We start from the raw sequence: 12,781 nt of genomic DNA, 5'->3' as shown, positions 1-12,781 counted from the left end.
ATATTCAACAGCAATTTCAGAGCTGAATGTGCTGTTTGGTCACCATCAAAAAGAGGTGCTGTAATACGAGATGATGCAATTGCCAGTGAAGTATTTTTTGTGGTTGTAGGGTTCCCAAAATAAGGGAAATGATAAAATTTTAGTCTGTGCCTGTGGGTGCATCTAGAAAATACAATCCCATGCTTTGGCTTGTAACTTCATGCATTATTGTCTTACTATGCACTGTTCTGGAACCAGTTCAGGAAGATTTTACCCAATTCATCAATATCAAAGTATATTTCTCGTTGCAAACTATGACAGAAAAAACTGCAGATATGTCTGGCTTAGCCCTTGCCAACCATACCATTGATTTGTTAGTGATTGCCAAACATATGTCCTCAATCGAAACCAATGCATTATTATACATGTTTAATGTACACTGAATATCTGGATTTTATTTGTAGGATGTGAACGATATAGGATATCTTTAGTCATGTAGTCTCCGAATTTTTTTTCTGAAGCTCTTTTGGCTTGGATGGGAAACACGCTGTCAAAATGACTGAAAATAATGTGCGTATTTTCTATGGTTGGGCGGTATTCAATCAGTTAGTGAAATTCCTAATGTGCATAGTTCTCCAGAAGATTCAACCTGTGGCCAGCTTCACAATAATTACAGCATACTTGATCATTTACTGTTCTCAGTTCTTGGAAGGATGTTGGTCAAAATACCTTGATTAACTATAATCTCAAGTAAGAGAATTCTGTAATAATTAGTTGAATAATATGCAGAAGATCTGAACATTGGCGAAGATACAGTGAGACTTGTTTGCTGATGTATTCAATGTGTTGTATGTTAGCACTTCACAGTAAAGTAGCATAAGCAAACATATCATACCCGCACAATGAAAATAAATAAATAAAATGCGGTAAACTTTTTTGGCGGTGGTGACAATGCTCTTGCACTTTCATTTTCCGCTGTGAAGTGCACATGCTATCCGTTTCCAAGGTGTGCTAATAAATGAACAACTATAGGATGTCAATGAGGGACTGGAAAAAAAAAGTGTGTGTGTGTGTGTGTGTGTGTGTGTGTGTGTGTGTGTGTGTGTGTGTTTGAGGTTTACGGGTGCTAAACAGCGTGGTCATCAGCGCCCAAACGCATAGAAACAGGAACACAAACGATGAAGGGACGAAGACGGACGCCAAACAAGGAGAACGGCTAAAAGACACAGGCCTGACGCAGTTCCATACGCGCACATACAGAGCCAAAACAAGAGGAGAAGAAACACACTAAAAAAGGAAAGGAAACACAAGGAAAAGAGAACAGATACCGAAGGGAAACAAGGAGGTAATCGTGACTGGCGGACCTCTTACCTAAAACCTTGGTGAGCCAGTCACCCAGCAGCACATTAAAACCTTCTCCCTAAAATCCGAGGCAACAGATTGGACAGGACACAAAAACGTAAGACCTTAACCACAGTCGCTGCGTCGTCTTGCAAAATAGAGGGCAAATCCGGTGGCAAGGAAACCACCGCCCTCTGGTCAGAGAATAAAAGACAGTCAAGTAAAATGTGGTGGACAGTAATCTGGACGCCACAAGCACTGCAGATTGGGGGGTCCTCCCGCCGGAGTAAAAAACCATGCGTGAAGGGACTGTGTCCAATGCGGAGGCGAGTGAGGAGAACCTCATCCCGCCTGTATGATTGGTAGGACGTACGCCATGGTCGCGTAGTGGCCTTTACCAGACGCAGCTTATTGTCAGAAACTGCCAACCAAGTGCCATACTGCTTTGTTGCTACTGATATAGCATTCCAGGTGATATACTAAATTTCACTGATAGGTGCTGTTGCGTTTCTCACTCCATGAACTGACATACAACTTCCTTTGTTTGCAAATTTACTTGATCAATTTGCAATGCTCAACTGTGCCATGTACACTTTCGATAGCACAGCCCAACAATTAGCTTCAACGCCACTGTTTTGTGCTTCCAAATTGATGGATTTGATGCCATCTTCAGATGCTTGTTGATGATAGAATGGATATCAGTCATTACAAATAATAGGCTTGGCAAGTCAGTCTCTACGTTATTATTTTGTTCATTCCCTATCAAACATGCATGGTGAATTATTGTTGAGTAAGCCACATGGACCTTGAATCATGTTTTTGACGACAATGGCAAATAAGCCTGGATCAGAGTCGACATCTGCCAAGATGACTGTCAGTTTGATGTGATATGACTTTTTCAATCAACCAAATCAAAATCTGTGCATGTGGCAAAACTCTCCTTTGCCACCCAATGAAATCTGCATATCCACCAGTGGATATCCCCATAATTTGTTGCTTGACAATGAAAACCATTAAATATTTTAATTTTTGTTTGAGCACCATTTGCGTGAATACCATGATAATCCAATGATGATTTAACAGTTAATAAGGTTCTTTCATTTTGTTCCATGTAGGATTGAACATGAATGTCATTCAAAAAAATTAGACAGTCATACGTACAAACATATTTCATTCCATCTTGAGTGTATTAACGCATGTGCTCTCGCTCTATAAATGTGGATATGGTATAACCTCCTCCCCCCCCCCCCCCCCCTGCCACTCACCGAGATTCACATTGCCATCACTAACAACTGTATAACATAAATTAATGTACTCTTCGGAACACTACTTTGTTTTATTTAACTGAATCTAGAGGAGTCATTTGGTTTTGATTCTCACATACTCTTTGACAATGTACTAATGAAACAATTGTCGACATTTAAAAAAATTCTTTGCAGCTTTTTCACTAACTATCAATCGATATGAACAGTAAGTCATATCACCAACATTCTTACTCATTTCCTCCTCTGCCTGTGGATTTTTCCAATTTGATACTGTAATGATATCCTCCTCCTCCTTGCCAAAATAAAAATGGATATTGCAATGATCAGTTTCTGAGACTCACTGAGCATCTATTTCTGCAATAGATAATTATATCACGCAAATTAAATTTTTCACCAATTGTAGTGACTGACGCTTCATCAATTGTTTGTCTATTGTACTTACAAAAGGAGGATTTTCCAAAGAAGAATATTGCATGTGGTTTTTTTTTCTACTTTAGACTCTGAAAATAAGAAACTGGTATAACAGTTGATCAAATGGATGTTTTAGACATACAACAGAAAGGAGCTTCTGTTATCAGTGGTGCTATTATAAAGTAATAAAAAATTACAGAAGCTGGATAAGAATATGGAAACACAAAAAATACAACATATTAACATTTCAATGCAGGAAAACCTTTGGCATGCAAAACAGCTTCCACTCGTCTCAGAATGGAAAAAATATAGGTCTTGTACAGTTTTCAAGAGAATCTTATACCATCCTTCCAACATCATAGTGAAAAGTTCAGACAATGGTGATGGAGGTGGCTAATGATCATGCATCCTTCTTTTGAAAGTCACATGCCTATTTCAAAATTAGACGATACCCAAGGTTCACTGATAATGAAATCTGGTGACTGTGGAGTCAGGAGAGATCTGAGACAGTTAGTCCTCACAATACCACTCTTGGGCAATGTGGGGTGTGTGAACAGGGGACCTGTCATCTTCGAACACACTACCACAATCGTGGAGAAAGTATTGTACCATGGGATGGTGCTGCTCCAACAGAATGGTCCCCATAACCCCTGGAAGTAATGCAGCCTTGCAACACAACCATGGGACACATGGAATACCACGTTATATCTGCCGAAATTATCAATGAGGCCACGCCATTTTTCAATCTAGGCATACAAACATAGCCAGAAGTTGGAAACTGTGTGCAACAAGACTCATTCAACAAAATGACTTTCTTCCATTGTTTCAAAGTCCAGGTTTTATGGATTTGGCACAATGTTCTCTTGTTACAGGCAGTTGCATAACTGCCTAGTGATTTTGGAATTCCAGCTCGCCTGGAAATTTCCTTCTTATTGAGCTCCCTTTGTGTTGTTTTGATGCTGACCATGTCCACGAGTGCAATATTCAGTTCTGCAAGGACTTTTGCAATTGTTATCCTGTTTAGTTTTTGTCATAATCACCTTTAATGACTTTGGCTACCTTGATTGCAGAAGTGCTCACACTATACGAGCATCAACAATTTGTTCCACATTGAGATTCAGTTAGCTCTGATATAATACACTCACTACTACACTGAACTTTCTTCCGACCACGACTGACAGTTCGAGTGTATTATTGACAGGGTGCATATGGAGGGAGGGGGGGGGGGGGGGGGAGGAACTGGGTTTGTCTCAGATTCCCCAGTTAAAAAAGACACTTTTCCACCCAGGTGAAAATACACGTTTTCCATTTTATTTGACAGTATACGTTCTCCATAACTGGGAAACTTCTCAATCCTTAGAATGGTGAAGGTTTTATACACCGGTGCAAAATATCCCGAAACTATGGAAAAAGGAAGCTAGCATAAAAAAAATACTTTTTTTTAAGAAAATGTTTGATGTTCAGTAACATGTAAACTGAATGTTTCATATTAAAGTATAAATACGACATCCTCTAAATATAGCAAGTTAGTTTCCGAAGCACTGAAATCAAGATAGCAATGTGTTTTTATCAGCCACTCACAGCTCATGTCATGTGATGGCCCCAGCCAATGACAGCTGATATTCAGAGCATAGGACATATAATGTAGTCAGCCTATAGCAGCATCACTGTTCAGCAGTGCGAATACACAAATAGGAAAGATTAATGGCTTACATTAACATACACAGAGTGCTGCTACAAGCTAAACTTTGACATATAATATCAATATTTTTTTCATGTGTTATCCTTTAACATACATTAAGCTCAAATCTGGCAGTAAAATTTTAAATAGTGGCATAAATGTGTGGTCTTATGGGTCTGAAATTTTGCTAAGTGGCTGCTCCTCCAAGTGTTTAAGTTTTCAATGAGAATCAAATGCTGTGATCAAAAGGACTTTGTTGCTATGAAGTCTTGCGTAATCTTCGTCATTCGACACATTTTGCTCTTGGCAGACGTGCATTTGCACACACTGTTGTTGTTGTTGTTGTTTTGTTGTTGTTGTTGTTGTAAATTGAGCATTTTCTTTGCAATTTAAGTTTTATTTTGAAGTCTCTCTCTCATTTATGTTTTATTGCTGCATATTACTCTGCAGTAGCAGACTGAAGTAAAATTTTTTTGCTGGATTATCAGTTCTTACTAGCCAAAATTACAAAAATTTAGTAACTGAAAACTGAAAGAATGAAAACTTCCCAGAACGCTGAAAATTTCTCAGGTTTTCCCAGTTTTCTTCCAGATAAAAAAATTCCAAGGATTTTCCCAGATTTCTAGGGGCGTATACACCGTGACTGAGAACACTGCATAGATACCGTTACATTCCCACAAGAGCAGTTTCCACCCTCACTCTCCACTCTGTCTTCCTCTATATTTACCAGCTCCCACTAGTAGCATGTAAGTTATTCCCTGATGGTTTAACCCATGTTATCACTACTTCTTGTTAGTTTCTTTGCCGATTCTGTGGAGAACCACCTCCTTCCTTATCAGGCCACCTAATTTTCAACATTCTTCTGTAGGTCCATATCTCAAATGGAGCAATTCTCTTCTGTTCCCTTTTCCACTGTCCACAATTTCCTGCCATACAATGTTGTGCTGCATATGTACATTTTCAGGAAATTCTTCCACAAATCAAGGCCTAGGTTTGATTCCAATACACTTCTCTGGACCAGGAATGTCTTTCTGCCTGTACTAGTCTGCTTTTTATGTTCTTGTTACATGTGCTAGTCTTCTTTTAAAGTTTTCCTTGCTTCATCCATCATGGGTTATTTTACTTCAAAGGTAACAGAATTCCTAATTTCTTCTACTTCGTGATCACCAATTCTGACGTTAAAGTTAGTTGCTGTTCTCATTTCTGCTATTTCTCATTATTTTTGTCTTTTCCTGGCTTACTCTTAATCGATATTCTGTACTCATTAGACTGTTCATTCCACTCAACAGATCTGTTAATAATTCTTCACTTTCAGTGAAGAGAGCAATGTCATCAGTGGAGCTTATCATTGATATTCTTTCACCTTGAATTTTAATCCTACTTTTAACCTTTCTTTTATTTCCATCATTGCTGCTTTGATGTATTGATTGAACAGTAGGGGTGATTGACTGCATCCCTGTCTCATACCCTTTTTCAATTCAAGCTCTTTGTTCTTGGTCTTCCAATCTTATTGCTCCCTCATGTTTCTGGTACATACTATACATTACCCTATCTTTCCATGTCACTTACTCCTATTTTTTTCCTTCCAGAATTCTGAACATCTTGCACCATTTTACATTGGTGAACGCTTTTCTATGTCAACGTATTCAATGAACCTGTCTATTTTCAATTTATTCTGCTTTCATGCCACTGGACAAGTCCTCCCCCTTATAGAGGCCTTCAGTACACTCTTTTGACATATATGCTCTTTCCTCTATGTTTATCAGTGAATTGCCATAGCACTCATAATATTACCACCCTTACTCTTCTGTGGTAGCAAACAGCAGCAGATATTTATCTTCAATCATTTAAAAGGACAAACACAAAGTAGACATCGAAGGAGACAATGCCTGGTAAGTTTCAAATCAGAAATTGTTAAGAAGGCCAAAGACGGAAAGGAGTTAATACGAGGAAGACATCTTGATCAGCAGTGCGCCACAATCAAATCCAAAGTGCATTTTTTAAAATGTAACTTGTAATAATAATAATAATAATAACAATAATATAATAATAAACTTGCACCTCCATCATCTCATCTTGGCTGGGAGTTCCCATGGGGTAGTCATTTGTTGCTGGTCTTTGGTGGAAGCCAAAATTTGGAGCTAAATGATGATTGTGCCTGGGGCTGAAAGGCTGTCTAAGTGATGGAGCAGGAAATGCAGACTTCCTGGGTGATCTGGCTTTCACAATGCGTGGTGGCTTGTACATCTCTTCTAGTACTGAAGGTGCCACGTAAGTGAATCCCTGTCCACAACAAAATTATAAATTACAAATTGTGTCTACAACATTAGCACTTATGATAATTTACTGGGAAATCAAAAGGAGACAAAGGAGCCAAGAAATTTCAGGAATACCTAGGAATACCTAGGATTGGCAAGAAGCTGTGTGTGTGTGTTGGGGGGGGGGGGGGGGGGGTATACAGAGAGGAACAGAGGGAGATGGACAGGTGACCAAGTGTTGTTGTCCAACAATAATTTTTGAATATTTTAGTTAAGTATAGACAAGTAATAAATATTTTCACTGTTTATTTCCTCAGTTTTCACAATATGCTTCACACAATAAAGATTAATTTCTAGAGAATTGACCTATGAATTAACAATCTGGAACAGTATACTGTTACTTTCAGTTACAGAAAGCATTATAGCTAAAAATAGTTTGCTGCAAGGGCTACATTTGTAAAGATCTTGATTCTATAAATAAAGTCTGGAAACTACGTCAATTACAACCAAGAGCAATAAAAACAAAGGGCTTCTGTTTCCAATAAAAGTAGCTAAATGTAGTGAATACAGAATCTTTAGATTACAATATGATTAGGCACATAGAAAATTTAGTTTTTACAATGACAGAAAATTAACAAGAAAGAGCATGTAATGAACCTTTTTAAATTTGTTTCTCCTTTTTTTTTGTGAGTTAGGGCCTTCCAGGAGCCAAGTCCAATTCCCCTTTTTATTACACACTACTATGTGCCAATGTCATTTACTACCCCCCATGGAAACTTATTTTTAAAACATATCTTTTAATTGCTTCTTCTCCGACATTGTTTCTTTTCCTCTTGAAACCAAATAAACTTTAAGATCATGTTGCTTAGTCTGTCATCATTCATTCTGTGAAAAGCTGGAATCTCCTCTTTCACACAGTTTCTGATAAATTTTATTGTTAACCTGTAATTTCAAAATATTTGAAAAGTTTTTACAATTTCTAACATTTTATTTATAATTGTTCTTTCTAATAATCCATTTTTCAACTTTTATTTCAAGCTAAGCATTCGCTGAAATGTGTGTTCCAGTTTCACAACTGTGGTTTAAAGCTTACCTTCAAAGGTTTTTAGGTAAGTACTTTTTGCCATAATGTTCTTAACCATACCATAAAATCATTCAGTTTTGTGTATGCCTCCATTTATAACACAGCAAGCTGACAATTCTGCCATTTTTCTACTAGAAACAAAAACAAAGATGAACTGTGTTTGCGTAGTGTACAGTGTCCATACACTTGACACCGCTGCTGTGTGTGTCTACAACTCTATTTTGTAAACGTCTCTTATGACAATGCCTCTTCATATCTCTTTAGATGGCTATTGCTTCGCCTAAAGCCATCTGTACTTCACAGTTGAAAGCTGACAGAAGTGCTGCCAGGTGCAAGGATTTATTTAAGTTGACTCCCGTGTAGGAGTGTCTTAACAGTAAAGAATAAAATGACAGTTCTGTAGGTACATCCAGTGGCACACTTTGATACTGAACTGTAAATTGCACTGGAAACAGATTTAGTAGTAATTGGGATCAGATTTCGAAGTAAAGACGTAATATAAACTTCATGCACACTGCAACAATTTTTCATGTATCTCAGTGTTTATGACGCCACATCTCCTGATATTTCTGCCATACATTGATACAACTTTGTAGGTATATTCAGAGGCAAACATGGATACCGTCTGCAATATTTGTTGTGAATAGAGCTAGTAGCATAGAAATAATAAATTAAAATGTTATGCATAAAGTGGCAGTCTTTCACACATTTCACTGTTTATGTCATCATAGCTTCTGAACTACATGGTTCTTAAACCCCACAGCAATTGTTACTCGACAGTAACGGTTATACGTACCACATATGTTTGAAATTGGTCCAGTGGTTTAGGAGATAAAGAAAACAAATGCATGTTTGCATGTATGTGCGCGCGCAGCGCCGGCGCGCGCGCGCGCACGCACGCACGCACGCACGCACGCACGCACGCACACTTTTATAATATGTATGGATTTTATCATCATTATCTTGAATTGTTGCATCGAAATATTGGAGTATCTGTACATTTTTTGCTGGAAAATAATTTATTCTTGAAACTTAATGACTACTTTTTGTAATCCTCTTTTACTTCTCAACGAAGATAATCAAAGAGTGCTCATGCGAGCTGATCTTAGGTTGTTTATGTAATCAATCTCTGAACAGTGTAACATTTCTAGACTGGCTAAAATATCTTTACAAGAATGGGGATAAGGAGATACCATTAAACTATAGACTAATTTCACTTTTGCCAGCCTTCTGAAAAATATTTGAAAAAGTTGTGCTCAAGCGTCTCCTTGAGCATCTGACTACAAATAATATATTGTCCGAGTGACAGTTTGAGTTTCTTAAGGAAGCTATTTACACTTAGAGTGATAATGTACTTAATTCATTAGATAATAAATTAGAGGCTCCTGGCATTTTCTGTGACATGTCAAAAGCCTCTGACTGGGCGAACCACAGCATTCTCTTATGTACACCAGAATATTATGGTGTCACCAGCAATGCTGCAAAATGGTTTGAATCCTATCTAACTAACAGAAAATAAAGGGTGTCATTGCAAAATACCTATGCAGTAAGCAGTCAATCTCCATATGATTGGGAATTAATTAAGATTCCGTCTTGGGTCCACTGCTTTTTCTTGTGTACATTAATGACCTCTCGTCTGTTACACTGTCAGATGCTAAGTTTGTTTTGTTTGCACGTTATACAAACATTTCAATAAGTAGTAAGTTATGTACAGATTTAGAAATAGCTGCTAATCAAATTATCAATGACATTAGTAAATGATTTAAAGCTAATTCACTGTCATCAAACTTTGAAAAGACCCACTATATGCAGTTCAGAACCTGTAAGAGATTTCCTTCCAGCATGTGTATAAAATATGAAGACATGCAGATTGGAGAGGTTGACAGTGTTAAATTTCTGGTATTACAACTTGATAAATTCACTTGGGAGGGGTATAACACATAACTGCTTAAGTCCCTACACAAGTTCGTATTTGCAGTGAGAATGTCAGATGTAGGGGGGAGGGGAGGGAAGGAGGGAGAACCTTAAGCCTTGCATGCTTTGCTTGCAAATGCTAGGCAGTTTATTGAAACTGCTTTTATTCCACCTCGCCAGAGTTTGTGCAACTACATTGTGTTAATTACATTTTTTATTACAAATCTGTATTTTCCTTAACAAGAAATTAAAAAGGAGATTGGAGTAACTTTCCCATAAATTTTACATTTGAGTGTGTCTGTAAGGACTTCACAAATTAAGTTTCCCAATCTAAATTCATCTCCATTTTCAAATATCTACAGTTTGTCTATAAGCAGGATCAAAAGGATTTTCAAAAATCAGATGTTACAAATATGTCTCTGAAGTTCATTAGTCTGTAATGAATTATGGGCAACAGGCTGAAAATATGTTTAGAGTGGGCTCTTCATTCATTGACTCCAGTGTAGATTGTATCTTATATTCAGTAATATTATTGAGAATAGTTTATAAGCAATTGGCAAACAAACCACACTTTTGTAAGTGTCAACATCTTGCTTATACCCTTCTTGCAAAATAGAGTATTAAGCCCCTGCTCTCTCCTTTAATATTTTCTGTTTTTAAAATTTCTTCCATGATTATTTATAGATCAATGATTTTACTTCAGACAACTGTAGAAGCCGAGGTGTAATGCAGTCTTCGCTACTGACCTGGTAATTTTCTAAAAGATTTTGTTACTTTCCTAACGGCGTCAACTGCACATAGTGAATCAGCTTTTGGGTTTCTGTGGATCTTTAGGTACTGAAATTTATGGTTAGTATCTGGACACTTCAGAAGATGCTTGAAGTGTTTTGCAAATATTTTACAGTTTTCTGTACTATTAAAGCCAATTACACCATTTACATCTCTAAGAGGTGCATTCAAGTTCTAAGGCCTCTGATTTTTTTTCTAATAACTACTCACCTGAAATTGATGAAACTGGCATTACTTCTCGATGTAATCGCCCTGCAGACGTACACATTTTTCACAACACTGACGCCACGATTCCATGGCAGCGGCGAAGGCTTCTTTAGGAGTCTGTTTTGATCACTGGAAAATCGCTGAAGCAATAGCAGCACGACTGGTGAATGTGCAGCCACGGAGAGTGTCTTTCATTGTTGGAAAAAGCCAAAAGTCGCTAGGAGCCAGGTCAGATGTGTAGGAAGCATGAGGAATCACTTCAAAGTTGTTATCACAAAGAAACTGTTGCGTAATGTTAGCTCAATGTGCAGGTGCGTTGTCTTGGTGAAACAGCACACGCACAGCCCTTCCCGAACATTTTTGTTGCAGTGCAGGAAAGAACTTGTTCTTCAAAACATTTTCGTAGGATGCACCTGTTACCGTAGTGCCCTTTGGAATGCAATGGGTAAGGATTACGCCCTCGCTGTCCCAGAACATAGACACCATCATTTTTTCACCACTGGCAGTTACCCGAAATTTTTTTGGTGGCGGTGAATCTGTGTGCTTCCATTGAGCTGCCTGGCGCTTTGTTTCCGGATTGAAAAATGGCATCCATGTCTCATCCATTGTCACAACCGACGAAAAGAAAGTCTTATTCATGCTGTCGTTTCGCGTCAACATTGCTTGGCAACATGCCACACAGGCAGCCATGTGGTCGTCCGTCAGCATTCGTGGGCAACCACCTGGATGACACTTTTCACATTTTCAGGTCGTCATGCAGGATTGTGTGCACAGAACCCACAGAAATGCCAACTCTGGAGGCGATCTGTTCAACAGTCATTCGGAGATCCCACAAAACAATTCTCTCCACTTTCTCGATCATGTCGTCAGAGCGGCTTGTGTGAGCCCGAGGTTGTTTCGGTTTGTTGTCACACGATGTTCTGCCTTCATTAAACTGTCGCACCCACGAACGCACTTTCGACACATCCATAACTCCATCACCACATGTCTCCTTAAACTGTCGATGAATTTCATTTGGTTTCATGCCACGCAAATTCAGAAAACGAATGATTGCACGCTGTTCAAGTAAGGAAAATGTCCCCATTTTAAGTATTTAAAACAGTTCTCATTCTCGCCGCTAGTAGTAAAATTCCTTCTGCCGTACGGTGCTGCCATCTCTGGGACATATTGACAATGAATGCGGCCTCATTTTAAAACAATGCGCATGTTTCTCTCTCTTTCCAGTCCGGAGAAAAAAAATCTGAGGCCTCAGAATTTGAATGCACCTCGTAAAACCAATACTCAGGGCATGACAGCCTTTTAAGTTGTTGTTGAGCAGTAATTTGTCTATTTTTTATGTAGTTATCCTATAATACCAGTACTGCATTGTTTCAAAATATCTTTCAACATTCCTTATTAGTCTTATTGTTTCTTTTCTTTATGAAAAGAATAGACTGCTTCTTGCCATATATGACTCGAGTCCTCATTGTTCCCATCAATCTAGTGTCCCACATTATTTCCGTCAGTACTATATATACTATATATGGTGGATAGCAATCTGTCCTTTTCATAATATTGTCGTTACTCCACTATGGATTTTTCAGTATTTGTTTCTTTTCTTTGCAGTTTAATAGTTTAGAGTGTTCATTCTTTTGACAGCATTCCCATGTTTTCCATTTTTCATTATTTCTTACAGTGACCACATGCCCCAGCGTATTTGCATCCAGTGACGCCTGTGGGCTGAGGATGACACAGCGGTCAGTCAGTAACGTTGAGCCTTCCAAGGCCTGTTCAGGCAGAGTACAAATAAGTAACAGCAAAGAGCCTATATCACTACCTTGTGGAACGCCAGAAATCAGTCCTGTTTTACTCT

At 38.3% G+C, this 12,781-nt stretch overlaps 1 protein-coding gene across 1 annotated transcript in view; it reads right to left on the bottom strand.

The window, feature by feature from the left end:
• The window catches only part of LOC126271682 (ribosomal protein S6 kinase beta-1), a 201,082-nt gene that overhangs the window by 12,690 nt on the left and 175,611 nt on the right, over positions 1 to 12,781 (bottom strand). The window contains exon 11 of the mRNA XM_049974171.1: positions 6,739 to 6,960. Coding sequence (XP_049830128.1) covers positions 6,739 to 6,960 — 222 coding nt within the window. The remainder of the gene's footprint in view (positions 1 to 6,738; positions 6,961 to 12,781) is intronic.

Source organism: Schistocerca gregaria, chromosome 1 (assembly GCF_023897955.1).
Source record: "Schistocerca gregaria isolate iqSchGreg1 chromosome 1, iqSchGreg1.2, whole genome shotgun sequence".
In the NCBI taxonomy this organism is placed as follows: Eukaryota; Metazoa; Arthropoda; class Insecta; order Orthoptera; family Acrididae; genus Schistocerca; species Schistocerca gregaria.
The sequence above is the reverse complement of the archived record's forward strand: the minus strand, read 5'-3'. Positions and strand labels throughout refer to the sequence as shown.